This window comes from Onychomys torridus, chromosome 15 (genome assembly GCF_903995425.1).
Source record: "Onychomys torridus chromosome 15, mOncTor1.1, whole genome shotgun sequence".
NCBI classification, from domain to species: domain Eukaryota; kingdom Metazoa; phylum Chordata; class Mammalia; order Rodentia; family Cricetidae; genus Onychomys; species Onychomys torridus.
The window spans coordinates 69058512-69077131 of NC_050457.1; the positions used below are offsets into that span (position 1 = coordinate 69058512).

The window sequence follows — 18620 nt, forward strand, 5'->3', positions numbered from 1 at the left end:
TGAGGAAATTATAACTATCTAGTATTCAACTACATCAAAGACCTCAGAAGGATATATTATTACCTGAGAAATGGGAGAAAGGTGCAAGCAACTTTCGGGAGTCTTTCCAGAGGAGACAGAAACAGCTGGCAGCCTGGACAGTCATCCAGAGTTTCCCTGTAAAGTTGGGGCATCTGTCTTCAGCCCACAGGCCTAGAGTCTCTCAGTCATTTCTCTCTGTGTCCTGTAGCATGTCTGGCAGTTTCCTCTGCAAAGCAGGAACCTGAATGACTATTTCGCCAAGCAAAGTTCACTGGTCACCTTCCTATGGGCCCTGCATGTCCAGTTGATCAAGCAGTCCAGGCAAGAAAAGTTTTTTGCCCAAATGGCTATTTTTGCCAAGGTGAAGACAAACTCCATATGGAGTGTCTTCAATGCCCATCATCTTCTCTTAAGTAAATTGGTGCTTCCAGGAGCAGACATGTCTCATTGTCCAGAAAGTCTAAATTTTTAAAACATTTTAAATGCCATATTCTGTAGGTCTTTGAAGTATTTGAAGATAACCTACCTAATTGAATTATATCTATGTATACCTAGAAAACAACATGACTATAAGTTGGACTATCCAAGAAGACTAATTATTAATCTGTATTTTTTAAATTATCCATTATAATTTAAATGAGTTACATAAACATAATTCATCATGAGAATATATATATATATATAATAACAAAATTAAGTTTAAACTTGTATCAATAAACTAAAATCCATAGCAATGTAAAACATTTTAAACAAGTTGCTCTTTAAAAGTAGATTCAGTAATCTACCCTTTCATCCTATCATATCTGTATCATATCCCCTTTTGTTCTTTATAAAGAGATCGCATTTATAATCAACCTGATTTTAATAAAAATATTGCTTTTTCTCTGTCCCACACCAGAGGGCTCTTCTGATATGGGACATAAGAATCTCTCAACCTTTTTTTTTTTAGGACTATGCTTGGGTTTAGAGAAGGAGTGAGCCAATTCTATCTCCAAAGCCAGCTTAGTATATTTGGGAATTTGGGCGTAGCTTCTCTTACTACTTCCTACTGGAGGGGGGTGCTGTATCTTATGGGGACACAAAGAAAATTTTAGGATTATGGAGTAGTCCATGAGGGTGTATCGTCTGAGCCAATTGCCTTGAAATTGTTCTGGATTTTGGATCATCTGGGCCTTGGTGTCATTGGAGACCTTTCTGGATCTAGAAGGAGTTGGGAGAGGGGAAATGGTGATCAGAATAATTTGTATGAATTTTTCAGTAAAAATAATAAGAGAGAGAATTTTACTTATGAATTATTAGAAGGGCGCCAGCCTTAATAAATGGTGTCCATATATGGAGTAAAAGACTACACATTTACTGTGATACATAAGGTTATGCATGCTCACACCACACCGGACAAACAGGAATTAGTGCATAGGATAACCTTGTCATCATCAGTAAGGATATAGCCCATGTCAGAGATGAAGTTGGTTAGGAGCCCAATGTGGGGGCTACAGGAATAGCAGGGTGTGTTTCTTTTGCTTTTTTATTCCCTGAGCTAATCTTCCGTGCTGTGCTATTTTTATGTTGATGTGCATGCTGCTATGGGGGAGACAGCTAGGGACTGGTTTTCCTTACTAGTCTCCTCTTTTGCTGAAGTGCAGACGCCACCGTGGATGTCTGCTTAGCTACATTGTTTGACCATTTGTTGGATGGTCTGTCTGCCTTGCCAGTTTTATAGACACAGACACAGCAATCAGGGCTGATCCATTCAGAAAGACTTCTTCATGGTTAGCAAGGTGAAGACTGTATGCTGCAGGTTTCAACAGTTAGCTTTTGTGGTCATTTTCTTATGGTGGAAATGCTCCATTCCTTTTCACCTCAGGCTCCTGAGCTCAGGAACACAGAACTTTTGTGGTGTGAGCTTTACCTCTTCCTAGTCTCACCTCCATTGCCTAGTTCAGATTGCACCAGGTTTCTGAGCTTGTTTTCAGTGATCCCGACCATGCTACCTGTAGGACTGAAATCCCCTAAACGATATAACAAGAGCCAAGCCAGTGTCCTAGGAGGAGGTTGCAGATACCAATTTCACATGCAAAATGCTCTAGTTCCTTAATGGACTTGTCATGTCTAATTAAATTTTACTTGCCTTTAAATGTAAAATAGCTGGTAAGGTCATGGTTACAGATTTTATTTACTTGATTACATGCTGGTGAGATTCAGCATCATCATTTACCATGAAAACCTACAGTTAAAGAAAGTACACAGATAGAAAAGGCACTTTATAACTGTTGCTCTGAGTTGTATTGACCCAGGCTGATCAATGTATTTGTTACATTTCCAGGCATAGTAGTAGTCTTTGTTGACAATTGTTTGGCTTATCATGTGTTTAAGAAACTTTCACAAGTATGTGTTCAATGCATTCTGAAGGATTCATTAGAAGAGGGTTCCATCTGAAGAAACTGTCATTCAAATTTCACAGTATAACCTGTTAGATGAGGCAACACAAAGACAAGGAAAGTAGGAAGAAGGCTTTTATAGTGAGCCTAATTTGAAATGTAATGTTAACCAAGTTGTATGTGTTTCACTTTGGTCATAAATCTTTATTTTATTGATCTTGGATTAGTAAGCCATCCAGCTTCTACAAGTGATCTGATTGGAATCTGAATGAGCTGTGGGAATGCTGACTTCTACACTGTGTTGATGATGTCAGTTTTGACTATGAGCTACAGCCTAGTATTTATCACACCATGTGTGATTATCCTGTAAGCAGGCTTCTACTTTGATACTTTTTTACAAAGGCACAGTGGCTGAGCAGGGACTTAAGACAGGGTCTTAGGCAAGCATGAGAGAAAATCAGGAATTCCCTGTTGGCAGTAAAGCTGATTGTCTGTGGTGCATACCTGTCCTAACCAGTAATACCAAGGCTGTGACGAGAGTCCTACCACAGGAGGTAGTTGGTGACTCACATGAGAGCACACTTGGTGTAAACCTAAGTATAGACACAGGAGGGTGTGAGAAAGCTCCACGCCTTACACTCATCCATCCAAGTGCATTCCAGGATTACCAGCAAAGGAAGTGGCTCTCTGAAACCTTTGTATTAAAAGGTTGACCATCATTCCATTCTTTAAATGAAGGGGAGGATGTGTCTCTCTAGAACACTGTCAGTCACTGCTGACACCTGATCAGGATGAGGATCCTTGTCAGAGTAAATGGGAGCTGAGTTCTCCTTTTCTTCACTGGTCAAATCATTTTGTATTCGTTTAATTGTTTCTATACTGTGATGCTGCTGCTGCTGATGATGATGATGATAATGCAGTCTCGATATGTAGCTCAGCATGGCCTCTAACTTGATGTCAGTCTCCAAGTACCAGATTCTAGATGAGAGCCATGACACCCAACTCTTGTGTCAGATTCTTGATAAACAGGACAGTTATCACCACAAATGTTAAAGCTTATAAAAAAAAATCCACATAATGCTATGCATACCTAAAGTTTTGCATCCCATATTTTCTAAGGTAGAAGAGAACATACTTTTTGGTGTCTGGGAAAATCCAAAAATGATTTACGTTTTTTGTTTTGTTTTGTTTTTTTACTTTATTTATTTATTTATTTATTTATTTATTTATTTATTTATTTATTTACATTTTATGGGGTGTGGATTTGGGGAAGGCAGTTTCAAAAACAGTTCTTAAAGGACACAAGACATGAAAGTTAATCCTGAATGACTAAAGGCAAGAGAGAGAGAGAGAGAGATAGTTACAGAGATATATACATCTGGCTTGGTTCAGAGAAATAATGTTTAAAATAAAACAGTAACAACAACAATAGCAAAACCACCTCACCCAGTGTTAGGAACTTTTCTATCTTTTCCTATTTTTTTTTTTTTTTTGTGTGTGTGTGTGTGTGTGCAAGGTTCCTTTGGTAAATATTGAACTAAAACATTCAACTATAGCATTTTCTCCATATTCTTTTTGCCCACCAGCTGAGAGAAGGCTAGGAAACAGGCACTTGAGTCCGTACTCCCAGAGACCAGCCAGAATCCAGGAAGGCTGCCTGTGGTCATCAGATTTGAAAGTCACTGCCTACTTCAATAACACATGCCCTTTTTGCACTTCCTGAAAGGCAACATGAATATGCATACCAAGGGCAACCTGGTTCTACATTAGCAAGTGTATGGGCATTATGTACATAAGTCTTTAGTGATCCAAATCTTGTCAAAAACAAAAACAGGGCATCAAAATATGTTGAATGGAATAAGCCAGTTCACAGAATCTACACAATTATTTTTGCTAACAAAAGAATATTTTGTAAAATGCAAGTCATGAAATCTCAAGCTAGTTAGATGCTCTTTTAGTTCGTACTATTTTAAATAAACAATGCCAGCTTAAGTGGAAATTTACAATGTCTATATTAATCCTCAAATGAAGAAATAAATGGGATCTTGCATAGATACTACTAAACAATAAGCCTGAAAATACATGGACTCTCAGTACCTTAGATGCAGAATATTGAAACCTCTTTAAGTCTTTAAAGTAATATGTCCCCCTTGGCCTTAGCCAGTCACACAACTTGTAATCCTTTGATTTGTATGTTTTACATAGGACTTATGATGTAATTCACTCATTGCAAAATGTTTTTGCATTTCCCTTTGGTAAAGATTTTTTGAGAAAATGTTAGTCTTAGGAGACAGAAATTTAAAGTAATCTGAGACTGTACTTTCCTTGGACTCTTTAGTCCTTTTATAATATATATTACAACAGAGCACATCTATTAACACTGTCACATTACGTACACAAACCCAAATGGACTTAACTATTCACCTAAGCCAATCCATGCTGTTGGGCCTCACATGCCCTTTAGGTCTCTGGCACCAGAAGAACTTCCAAGCTGTTACCCTTGAAGTTTCTAGAAAGGCAGTCTCTACCAGCTGTCCCATCCTCCCGCCCAACCCTTGGCCATGGAACCATTCTCTGTACTCCTATTCTATCACTGAAGAGAGAAGAAATGAGCAATTTGGTCACCTTAATTAGTATTAAACCGTGAAAGTAAGTTCAACCCACTGTGGGAGTTTGAATGTATTTGGCCCCCCTAAGCGCATATAAAGTGGCACTATTAGGAGGTGTAGCTTTTTTGGAGTGGGTATGGCCTTGTTGGAGGAAATGTGTCAGTATGTGGGTGGGCTTTAAGGTTTCCTATGCTTAGGATACAGACCAGGGTCACAGTTGACGTCCTGTTGCCCGCAAGATGTAGCACTCTCAGCTCCAGCACCACGTCTGCCTCCATGCCACCGTGCTTCCCTTCATGATCCTAATGGATTGACCCTCTGAAACTGTAAGCAAGCCACTCCATTACATGTTTTCTTTGTAAGAGTTGCCACGGTCATAGTGCCTCTTCACAGCAATAAAAACCTAAGACAGCCCCTCACCTTTTAGCCTTGCTTCATGGCTTCAGATACAAAGATGGAATTAATTGCCTTTCACATCCAAAGACTTCTCAGACCTCAGGGACCCTAAAGAATGACTTGGGGTTGGAGAGGAAAAGGGGACCAAGATTCTTACTTCATAACAAGACTCGCTTTTTCTAATGTTCAGACTAGGGGGGTAAAAGCAGCTGCAGGGTGTGGAGCAGTGAGCAGCCAGCTACCTTGAGTTGTGCTGACAAATCAAAACTGCAGAAACCCAAGTCAAAAAAAGACTGCATTGTTCCCCCTTTGAATCTCAATAGCTCTTAATGTATCAGCGTGTTTTTTTTATAAAAAAGCAGCTGGATCTTGCCCCTCCCCCAAGCTGCAGAGTCTTCCCAAATGACTGTCCACCTCCTATGTGAAGCCTTCCACCACCCCCAAGCCAAACCAATTTTTCATTTTCCCAAAATTGATCTTATAAGCCCAGAGCACAGTCGCTTGTGGCTATCATCATCCTGTGGACCATATTTCCCTTCCCCTCTTCAATTAGCCTCAAAGTTTCCAAACACCAGAAAGAGCTGAAATGTTTTCCCTACTGCCCAATTTTCCTTTGCAAAAAGTGTTCAAATTCAGGTGTGAGAAGATGTGTTCGTTTGGTTTTTTTTAAACACACTAACAAAGACATTGAAAAAGAACATTATGTTCTTAAAGGACTCAACAAAGTCAGCCAAGAGGTCTTCTACCTGGGAATAATTATGCTTGATTGCTTTCTTCACTCAGCTAGTGAAAATATAGGCTCTGATAACTTGAGAAAAAGCCCTAGCTGTCCAATAAAGCATTTGTGTGCTGTAGGTGACATATTGGAAACCAAAGAGTTCCAATGAGTTCTCAGCAGTGGTAACCCCTTGTCCCTTGCATGTTAGGCACATGGCCTGGCACACAGGGTTGAATAGATAGCTTCTTGGTAGTGGGGTGGTTTCCGTGACTTGTGAACATTACAGGATCAGTTGTGTCTCCTTTAGGCCTTACAGATTGGGAGGCTATAAAGAAACCACACATTCACTATTATCTGACATGGGTTTATTTATTTACTTTATATCCGTGAGACTATATGACAAGGTTTCATATAGTCTGGGCTGACCTTATACTTTGTATGTATGCAAGGATGGATGACCTTGAGCTTTTGATTGATCTAGCCCCACCTCCCAAGTGCTGGAGATCAAACCCAGGGTTTTATGCATGCCAAGCAAGCCCTCTTCCAACAAAGCCACATCCTTTGCCCCTGACATTTTAAAGCCAAAACAGCAGCCCAAACTAAGAAATCCCACGGGTAAGTCTCTTCTCAATGTTTTTGCTTTCAACCAGGACAATATTAAGGTCACAAGACCAGTCTTCCACACTCTCAGTATGAATGCCCCAAATGCTCAGTGGGTGAAGTATCTCTCAATCCTGTCATCAGAACATCCCGCATCCCTTCCCTTCCAGAGGCAGGGAGAAAAGGACATGTCCATCTCCTTACATCGGTGGTTGGCAGATTTGTCTTCCGGTGGCTTATGATAGAACCACAGGCATGCTGAGCTCAACAGAAGCAAGCTCTTCGTCAGAGTTGAGTTGATTTAACGATAAATATATCAAGCAATCTGCTGTGAGGACTAACTATCCACGCACAAAGCCTCCTCTCCATACCACTTTGAATGCTGTCATTAGACAATAAATATGCCGAATTTGGAGGTTTTCAAGTCAAAGCTCTTCTGTCAGACACTTCCTCTCCTGTCATCAACTGAATGCAGACACTCTTCTATTTCCGTAATTTAAATATCAGCATTTTCTGTCCAAGCTAAAATAAGCCACTAAAATAAGGATAAGAGCAGATATCAAAATATCATATTACAGAGCCCTATGTTTTATTTATTAATGCCTGGAGCTAAGATACTGCCTATTCCCATGGGATTCTTTCTCCTGCCCAATCTGCCACACACTAGACAATTTATCAGCAGAAGAAGGTGCCATTTAGAGGTCTGTTGCAGGTAAAGTGTTTCCTGTAACTATTAGAAGCTGGCTACATATGTCTAGTTTGGGGATGGGGGATTATGTAAAGGACCTAACTTGGAACCCTTGCCAATTCCACCAAAAAGAATTTTAGAGACAGCCGACTTTGCTGCAGGCTCTTGTTTACTTCCAGAAGTAAATTAAAGGAACAGAATTGGAAGCTACGGGTGGGATGCATTAATTGTCTTGCTGGGCTGTTGGTAATGTCTAAAGTGCTTTATATTCTAAAAACACTCCATAAATCTGTCACCGTAAGTACCTTTATCATTGGGAGAGGCAAGACTGGTAATGATAAAGTGAATTAAGTAAGTAAAGTTGGGTTTTATTCATTTTTCACACAAAGAAAACCGTGCCAGGTTAGTCAATGCTGTATTACAGAGTCATGCAATAAAAGCTCATTGGAGAGACAAGGTTACCACAGTACACAGGATACTGCATTAGACGATTTGTCAAGGTCGCCTTCCCTGCTAGTGATCCAACTGCTGTTTTAAATTATACAGATCCCAGTCTAAGTTCATAGAAGGTTTTGTCACTCACCATACATTTTCTTTACCTCCGTGGATGTCAACATGATATCTATTGAGGCTGGGGCCTTTCTTAATCATGGAATAAATGCTTCCCATGGGCTTCCTCATTTCATCTTTTAAATAATCTTACAGATTTTGTATCATTATTCGTCTTACTTTAAGAACTGAAATCACTGAAGGTTAGAGCCATAAAGTCACTCCCAAAGACTCTCAATCCTACCTCTATGGACTATCAGACCCTTGGCCTTGGCCGTGAGCAAGTACAGTTGGTTCTCTCTACTGTGTATTCCTCAGCCAGGACTCATCCACCTGCACATCAAAATTATTTGATTAATATTCATGTACGTTAGTCACATGCAGAGATTTTCTTTTTAGTTGTATGACATTAACTGCTTTTACACAGCATTTCTATAGTAACAGAAATGATGGAGAAGTGATTTGAAGTATTAGGAAGGATGCGCACATGCTGCTTTATGCATGATCTGGGCTTCCATAGATTTGGGTATCTACAGTGTGGTGGTGAGGAGGTCCTGGACCAAGTGGACACTGGGCAGCCGTATGTGCCTTCTGTGTATGTGTTTGATTGACACACAGTGCCTTCTTGCTTTCTCATTTCTCCTCTGTTCCTGTCTCTCTGCTGTTCCCTCTTCTTCCCCCTTCACTGTTCCTAAACTGTCCCCTTCCTTTTCTTCTCTAAAGGCAAATACGCCATGCGAGACCTGGTCCACCGGCTTCCTGGAGGGAACAATAGTAACAACGCAGGGAGCAAGGCCATGTCAGATGACACCGTGACAGCCGTGTGCTGCACCCTGCACGAAGTGATCACCAAGAACATGGAGAACGCCAAGGCCTTACGGGATGCCGGTGGCATCGAGAAGTTGGTCGGCATCTCCAAAAGCAAAGGAGATAAGTAAGTTGGGGTGATATTGTCTGTGCATTGATGTCAGGGGTGGTATTGTCTGTGCATTGAAGTTAGGGCTGGCATTGCCTTTGCCCTAGAGTAAGTCAGGGGTGGCATTGTCTTTGCACTGCTAAGGAAGACTTTATGTTCCAGACCATGATCGGAGTTCCTTCACAGGGCAGCCAACCAGCTTAGCCTGAAAACATGACATTGTCTCCCTGCTGTTGTACCTCATCTGTGGTTGCCAGCCCCTGTATCAATGGACCCATGCCCTTTGCTTCTGTGTTCCAAGTCATCACAAAGGAGTTTTCTCGCTGTGTCCTTCCTACAGAGTCAGAGAGAACTAAATTCGAATCTAGCCTTCTCCTTTACTTGCTGTGAGATTCTGGGCAGGTAATTTAATTTAACAAGTTACTATGCTCTTGCTTTCTAACTTAAAACTGAAGGCAGGCCTGTCCTGATACCCCTCCTGGAATCAGGGATCATCAAACCTGAAAAGATAAGTAGAAATTCCCTGGAGAGGAGAGTGGTAAGGAAGGGCTTCCCGCCAAATGGAACAAAACGAAACAACTTGGTCTCCAAGCCACCAAGCCATTGCACCTCCTCCATACGTGGGAAAGTCCTCTGTGATTTAGGAATCAAGGTGATCTAACTGAATGCAACTTACAAAAAACCTTCATCAGCCAGGATGTTAGTGTATCAGCTAGTATATCAACCTTTACAGAAACCTTCACTACCCTTAATTAAATTTTGTCTTCTGGAAGTCCCTCGATGTAATCAAAGAAAATTAAATGAGTAAACTTTTTATTATCAAGGGCCCACCAACTTCTTGCCTTTTCATTCCCTGCCTCCCATTCCTTTACACCTAAATGCTAAATAATTAATTTTTCTTTTGTTATTGGAGAGGGTGAGGAATGCTCTTTGAGACTCTCTGGAAACTCCGTCTCATTATTTCATTTAACTCGGGTTATTGGCAGTGTGTTATAAAAGTTTCGGGGGAGGTTTTTAAATACCCTGAGATTCTTAAATAGGTCCATTCAGCAATTCAACATTCGATTTGAATATGTTCTTATGTCAAGGAGCGAAGCCCATTGGATTTGGGCAATTGTGCAGTGTAGATTTGGGACTTGAATTATACAATCGGTGATGTTCTGTCTGAAAGTAAAACACCATAGTTCGCAGGTAGGAAGTTATGCAGTTTTCCTCTTCATTGTAGCTTCACCAGACCTGTGGGTCTCGAGGAAAAGACATGCTTACTTGCCTTGAGCATTGTGAGCCCAATGCAGTGTTGTTGTTACTGGTTTTTTTTTTTTTTTTTTTTTTAAGCATACACACTTAAAGAAACAATAAAACCACAGTTGACAGGAGCACTCAATTTGCTGTATTTATGAGACATCCCAAGGTTAAAGTTCAGTCTCTGAATTTAAGAACAAGAAGGCTGGGAGTAGATGGCTGGGCATCCATCAAGTCCTTCCAGTTGTCTGTGTTTAGAAAACATGCTGTGGTCTGTCTATGGCCACAGAAAACTATTTGGTGAAACTATTTTAAAGTCTTTTTAGAGAAATCACCTATGAAACAAAGCAACTCCTCATTGGTGACCTACTAAATTGCCCGATAAGGTGTGGTCCCGACTTGGTTGTTAAAAGGGGCAGATGTTCTTCATCTGTAGGTGATCTCATGAGTGTCCTTTAATTTGACTAAATACTTCTTCATGGACAGTCACTCATTTCATCTAATTGGTTCCTTATCTTTTTATTTTCTTCGTCAACAGCCTGGAGCTGTGACTTTAATAACAAGTATTAAATTGAACTGAATCAGGTCTCTTACAATTGTAGTTCTCACGCTGAGTTGGCCCTTCCATTTTTCATGTGGTTTATCTCTTTTGTATATGAATATACTGAATAGTTGGAGAGTCAAATCAAGGTTTTTATAACTTTTCATTTCCTACCTACACTTTAGTTTATAATTGCTCTTCACCACTTTTGAAACCAAACGAGTCCAGGAGAATTGCTCTGATTCTTAGCATGACACTCATATTTGTTGCTCAGTCCTATGGTGACGGCAAGCATTAAGATTCCCTTGAACCTCACAATTTGTTTTAACAAATCAGAAAACCTTTTCAGGAATAGAACTTTTGAGCTTGGGAGCCAATAATATAGTATAAATACCAGTTCATTCCAGCTATCCTATATAACTATCACAAATATGCCCACACTAAATTGCTCTTAAAAACTTGCTCCTAGAACTTGCTCCTAGATTTGTTCAGTTCAAATCCGATTTTATTTGTAGCAGCATAGGAACAAACATGACAAAGTAAACAAACAAAAACATAGAAGAAAACGCACATATGCCTAGCTGTGGTCCTTAGGGTTTAAATATTTGTACCTTTGACTTCTAAGTATGAGTAAGCCTAACCATGTAGTGATATGAACAAATCAGACTTGTAAGGCACCACAGTGCATTGGAACCACACCCCTATAGTACTGGGAACACATTCAAGGCAACTGGTACTCTGGGATGCACCATGGGTACTCCATGAGGAATTGCACCATCAGACATCTTCAGCCACCCCTGATTTGACAGCTCTCCTGAAGATCAAAGCACTATGTAATTGTTATCAACACTTACAGGAGCTGAATGTACACTGTTTCAAAGTCTGATGACTTACTATTTTCATACAATTTTTAAACACACATTGCAGACATTCTATCATGTCCATCATATCCACTTTCATGATTTCAACAGTTATATGGGAAATCGTGCTGAATGTGTCATGGTGTTTATCATAAGGCAGAGAAGCTATTAACAGTCTGAACTGTTACTTGTCAGTTGAGAGCTGTGTGCTCTGGCTAGGGTTATAATCACTTAGGAACATTGAATTGTTCTAGTCCTTCAGTTGACAGTTACAGCTCTTCAAGTAGATATTTTTATGACACCAGTCTAGTGGCAGGATCCAAAGTAAAGACTAAGAAGAGGGCAGTGTTCCTTTTGACCTTCACGTTACTGTTACACCCTGCCACACTGGCATTTTAATTGAGAGGCTAAACTGCTTTTCATACAGTCTCTATTTTGTAACTAAGCAAGAAGTTGAAACAACAAATTGCACTGTGTCAGAGGAATTTTTCATGCTAAATGTGTCAGGCACACCGCCACCACCTGAATGCTAATAATGTTCCTCTAGGGTTGCCTGGGCATTGCCAGAGACAAATATCCAGGGGTGAAGCACAAGAGCATTTAGTCTTTGTGTAACCTTGATTGCATGAGGCCAAGAGGGGCTCTAGTCTAGCCACGAAAAGGTTTAAATTTCTCTCTAAGTTACAGGAATTCCAAACTATAGCTGCAGCATGATACTATCACAAATTATAGAATAATTAAACATCCATTCATTTTAGTGAAGTAAAATAAATGCTACCTTATTGTAGCTAATGTATTATTAGGGAGAAAAGTGGAGTTCCTAAGACTGCATTTTTTTGTTACAGTACAGCTGCAGTTGGATTGTTTCTCAGAAACAGGTAGCTGTCACTGTTGCTCTTCAGTGAATGGATGGAGAGGCTCTAACCTCAGCTCGCATTAATTAGAAACATGAAGACCCAGAAAAGCAGCAGCCATGCTATCTGCATGTCCTGACATTCCATGATTTCATTAGAAAAGGCCTGTCATAAATATTCGTTTAATTCAGCACTCAAATCCAAGCCCACCCCAGCCCATCTACCACCTGCTTCCTTTGCATTTCAAAGGCCGTTTTTTATTTCAAATATGTATTTTATTTAATGTTTAGAGAATTTCATACATTTCTGTACAATTCCACCCTCCCTCTCCCAATCCCCACAACCCCCTCTCAAATTCATGATCTCTTTAGACTCCTATAATTTTTATTGGTGTGTGTGTGTGTGTGTGTGTGTGTGTGTGTGTGTGTGTGTGTGTATGTCTAGCATCCACAGGAAACAAGAAGCAATTGCCTGTCTTCACATAGGTCAGTGTGCTGGCCCGATACCTGCATTTGTGCCCTGGGGATATGTGTGTCTCCATTTCTCTTATTACTGCTATGAAAATTCCTAGATTCAGTCAGTGTTACTGAATCACTTGTTTTTCAAATTTCTCCTCCATTTTATATAATTAGATACTATATCTGCTTTCTCCCTAAATGTCACGGTTCTGCTGGTTGCGTTTTTGGCATTTCTTTGCCAAACTCTAGTGCCTTCCTGCTGTCGTCTTCCAGATATGCCATTGAGAAGAATGGGGACTAGAATGACAGTACTGTACTGAAGAGACAAACCAGGAGGATGTAGACTTTGATGTTTGCTCGCAAGACAGTGTGGTTCCAAACCAAAATGGCATTCATCATGTGCATTTTCTGTCTTTTCTTTATCAGACACTCTCCAAAGGTGGTCAAGGCTGCATCTCAGGTCCTCAACAGCATGTGGCAGTATCGAGATCTGAGGAGTCTGTACAAAAAGGTAAGGATGGCATTTTAAAAAAAAAACCTGAGGCTCCTGAGCTCACAGATTTCAGGTCCAAGGGCGCCAAATATGACCATAATAAGAAGCATCCCAGATATAGTGGGTGTTTGTCCAAAAGCCTTGGTAGCCGAAACAAGAGAAGTGGAAATTTCCATCCATAAAGCACAATACCAACATGAGAGCCCTCTTGACTAACAAATCTAAACTTACATAATCTTACACCAAATCATCTTTTTTGATTTCCTAAGAGCCTATAATTTCTTTTCAACTTTCTTGTTTATCATTATCATCATTATTACTAGTGTGTATGTGATGTATATGGACACATATGCCATGGTGTACATACAGAGATAAGAGAACAACTTGTATAATTGGTTCCCTCTTCCTCCTTTACATAAGTTCCAAGAACCGAGCACAAGACTCAGGATTTGCTTTGATGATGAACATCTCACTTATGCTGTGATTTCTTTTATTTTCAAATATTCATTTACTTATTCATTTGTTTATTTTATGTGTGAGTGTTTATATATGTTCCTGAGTGTATGTATGGATAGATGCAGGATATCACAGAGGTCAGAAGACATCAAACCCCCTGGATGTAGAGTTATAGGAGATTGTGAGCCTCCATGTAGGAGCTAGGAAAGGAAACAAGGACCTTTGAAAAGTAAAGAGTGATCTGAACCACTGAGACACCTCTTCATCCTCCTCTTCCATTTTTAATTAACACATAATACATATATATATCTATAGAGTACAGCATGCTGGTTCAATACATGTATCCATTGGTTATTGGACCACTCAAGATATTTATCTCATCCATTCTCTTAAGCATATATCATTCTTTATGGTGAAAAAATTTCAAGATTCACCCACCTAGCTGTTTTGAAATGCCTGATACATATTTTGAATGATACTAATTCACTTTATTAGAAAAAAAGTAGTACTTTTTTCTAGAGCTCATGTATTCCAAAGTAGACCAAAAAGTCATAAATTTAGAGATTTTAAAAAGATGTAAAAAGCATCAACAAACTTGAACAAGTAATTGCAGAGGAGACACAGGAAAAATAAATAGTTCAAGAGCAATTGAGAGAGTCAAAAAATATGGCAGCTGAAAAAAAAATCACCTTCAAGATACAGTAACTGCCCTGATGGCCTTAGCACATGGCTGCCCAGAGGACAGAGATGAAGTCCTCTCTGGCCTCTGTAAATCACAGGAGGCTTGGCATTCATTCTGTGTGCTCGTGGGGCAAGCAGCAATTCATATTTTGCATTTTAAAGCATCTTCACTCTCAATGTGGTTCAAAACTAAAACCTAAAGAGTACCACTCTCTGGAGATGTTGGCTCTGCATCTCATGGCTGAGTTCTACTGAAGAACTTTAGGAGCTGGGGGTCAGGCAGGAATTCTTAACAATATCTTCCAGGGACGGTTTTGTTTTTGCTATTCTTATCTGAGCAAGTGTGGAGAATTAAAATTTCATTAGTAAGCAGAGATGGGGAACATCATAAACACACAGGGCTGGGAAAGGGGGGTGGCTTTCTTCTACCACAGCCAAAGACACTCCTGCAGAGAGAGCCAGCACCACTGTGTGCATCCCTAGCCACCAGCCCCTGTGTGACCCCAGCTCCTTCCTTGGGCAGGGAAGTGAAGTCACACACTGTGTCTCACATCCTAAGACATGAGACCCATCTTGCTAGAGGCATATTTTGTCTTTCTCTAAGCCTGTGGGGAAGGTAAAATATTCAATACCTGGTTCTCCTGTGTTTTAGTCTATTTTCAGATTTCCCCAAGAAACCTTCTTCTTCCCTTGAACACCCAGTTCTTTACACTTTAATTTTATAAAATTTAACTTCTGCATTTCTCTTTCCATGTTTTCCTGTGCAGAAGCATGTACATGGAAATGACATGCTTAATTTAAAACAGAGATCATAACACTATGAGTTAGGGGACTATTCTAGATTGGTAATAAATGTTTCTAAATATTTTCCTTTTAAAGATGAGAGAGTGTTTGGGGGTTTCCTGTTTTGCATGAAATTCTGACACCCCCCCCGCCCCTGGTCTCTGCTCAGCTCCTTTCTTAAGTTCCTCCAGAAGCCAAGTGAAATCTCCCTCAGAAAGGGTCATTGAGCTAAACAGGTGGGCAGACAGGGTGGAGCTAAGCAGTGGGCTGACAGGGTGGAGCTAAGCAGTGGGCAGACAGAGTGAGACTAAGCAGTGGGCAGACAGACAGGGTGGGGCTAAGCAGGCAGACAGACAAGGTGGAGCTAAGCAGTGGGCAGACATGGAGCTAAGCAGGTGATCAGACCTGATGATCACCCGGTAAATTGAGGTGGAGCTGGTAGTTCCAAACTCCAGGAGACACTTCTGCTCCTCTGCAGTGCACCTGCTCACACTATGTGCGCAATGGGAAAGCAGCTTTGAGGCACCTTCCAGCTGTTTACTGAATGGTAGTGTAAGCTTTTCACTTTAGGGCTTTTTTTTTTCTTTGTTGGTAGTGGAGTTCAAAAAGTGTAATTGTCTTTCTGTTTCCACAAAAAGAAGAATGTGTTGACAGAAATTTAATGGAGCTAAAACTCAAAAGCTGAGCTGGTTTAAAATGTGTTTCATATGAGCACATTCAAGAAAGATGGGCTGGAGAAATCAATGTGATGTTTTTAGTTGGCCCCTGATTAGAAAATGTTGAGAAAGAGCTGTTCTTAATCATTTCCAAATTATGCAGTTGTGAAATGAAACAGGGACCTCTGAGCTCAGTGTCATGAGCTCTCCTGATAAAGCCCCGCATTCATAATCACTTTCCCTTTGAAAGACCCGCAGGAAAGTTCAGTTCATTCTTTCTTCAACTGCCTTTAATCGGCAGGGAGGCCGATTTCTGTTCTCTTCTTCATTGACCATTTGCATACTGCTAAAAGCTGTGCGATCCATATCTTTTAATTATCCTTATTTCAGATCTACTTATTAGAATCTATTAGAGATCAGTAAATGAAGGCCTATAAGGAAAACTTAAGACACAGAGGCCATGACTGTGAGCAAGTGTGAAAGATGGAGCCATTGTTGCCAATTCTATTACTGTTCTGAATAATATACTTTAGGTGTTAAAGCACGGATCAAAGGGAAGAAAATTATAGAGCTAAATCTTGAAGAAAGTTTAAAATTTTGTATAATTAGGAGTTTAGGATAAGGGCATTAGAAGAGGGAAAGCGTGATTGGAAGATGGAATTTGGGATGTATGGGACCCAATGTGGCTACATGCATCACTGGTTTCAGTTACACAAAGGCCAGACACGCATATCATTAGCCCAACTGCTTTATATTTCAGAGACAAATTTAATCAGCTAGAATACTTCGGCTATGTGGGTTCTGACCAAAACAAAACTGTGGTTTATTCATGATGCATATGGTGCCCCAAAATGCATTCGTGTTATCTGAACCTTCAACTTGAGTGGAGCCCATCTGGATTATCCACTTTTGGAAAAACGAGCAGAGGTTATCATGGTTCTATAAAGCATCAGCTTTTCTAAACAGCCCTAATGTTCAGCTGGCCCTGCATAGGACTGTAAAATCCCTTATCATTTGTGAATGGTTGGTGGATGGTTCACAAAAGCCATGAAGGGGATTTGTGAACCTGCTAGATACACAGGAGGTCAGCAGTGCCTGTCCCTCTAGAAACTTGGGACTGAAAACAAGCACCCTGACAAAATGGAGTGCGTGTGTTTGACTGTGTTTGGGGAGTCTTATGATCGGTGGCTCAGGGAAAAGAAAATAAACTTGGGAGGGGAGCATAAAAATACAAAAAAAAAAAAAAGAAAGAAAAAGAAACCTGCCTAAATTCTATCCATGTGACATCACCAAGAAACAGTATGGGATGTAAACAAAGTCACCAACAAGACAGCTTAGCTATAGATGATCTACTTAAGTAGGTGTCTTCTCCTGCCATGGACCAAGATTAGGCAGGAACCCTCTGGTTTCTCTTGCTACTCTGCCACACACTAGATTCGATCTTTTCTGTGCAAGTAAAGCTCATTGACTTGCCCCCACCTCCCCTCCTCATTCTGACCAGCAGTGAAAGAGAGAGCTGGGCAGGCAAAGAGTAGGAAGCTGCTGAGCTCCTGCTCATACACAGGGAGCTAGGACTCAGCCTGGGCCTACACTCAGCTGCCGGGGTGTCCCAGAGAAGTGGTTGGCCATAAGCCCTTTGAAAACTCTGTGACAGAAGAAGGCTAGTCTAGGCTCCAGCAGTCATTTCTATTTTTCAGATACTCCTAGTGTCGATTGCCAACCTGACCTAGCGAAGCATGTTATTCTACTTCAGGGTAGCTGCAATTATATTAGTAGTGCAACCTATATTAGGCACACATCTCTTTATCGGCAACTTCTGCCTCCAAGCCACACTGAGCAAGTTCAACTTCACATCTCTGTGACAGAAGAGCCATCTGTCTCCATGAGGTCACACCTGGTGACTAGATGTTCTGATTTCTAATACACCAGGATAGCCTGAGCCTTTACCACTACTATAACTCATGACCGTGGGCATACAAGTACTTTCACATCTCTCTTGTGATGGAAACTTCCTGAATGAATATGGGCTTCAGGTTTCTATGAGACAGAGGAGAAAAAGGGAGGCTAGGCTTCCCTGGTGCCGGGCACTGAATGTCTACTAACAATGTCAGCAGATTCATGCCTGAAAGCCTTGTTGTATTATTCAAAACAATAGAAAGAGTAGTACACTCAGTCATATGGCCCAAGGTCAAAGATACAGCCCTACCATTTCCTGGCATCGTGACTTCAGGCAAATTACTTGTCAAGACTGTAAGAAGACCCAAGTTGCACCAAATTTCACACCAACACAGAGATATAGTAGACTGTATTCTCCCACTCTTAACAAATGCCAGAGTATCAACTAACCCCTTATAATAGTCTACTCCAATTTATGTTTTACCAGCAGAATCTTCTTTCCAAGAAGTTGGGCATGCTCACAGAACCCTAGAGGTCCTTACACAAACCCATCCTTCTGCCATATATCAGATTTGGGAACTTTCCTTAACCTCCATCAAAGACCCTTTGCGCCCTCCAATAAGGTCCTTGGGCATTTATGTATGTATCCCTTGGGCACTCTCCATCTTTAATATTCCCATATGTGACATAAAAGTCATAACCCCTGCCTGGCTGGGATTATTGATGGCCAAATGGAGAGCAATCATCAAGATGTTTTGTGCACACTAAAGTAATATACCCAAGGGAGTGGCTGATGGTGATTCAAAATTCTTTCCATGCAGTTCG

General features: G+C 40.6%; 1 protein-coding gene across 3 annotated transcripts in view; it reads left to right on the forward strand.

Moving 5' to 3' along the window:
• Nucleotides 1-18620, forward strand: part of Ctnnd2 (catenin delta 2) — an 872325-nt gene that overhangs the window by 816279 nt on the left and 37426 nt on the right. For all 3 annotated transcript variants that reach the window (XM_036206872.1, XM_036206873.1, XM_036206874.1), the window contains 2 exons: nucleotides 8683-8893; nucleotides 13257-13341. In XM_036206872.1, the coding sequence (XP_036062765.1) occupies nucleotides 8683-8893; nucleotides 13257-13341 (296 nt within the window). The remainder of the gene's footprint in view (nucleotides 1-8682; nucleotides 8894-13256; nucleotides 13342-18620) is intronic.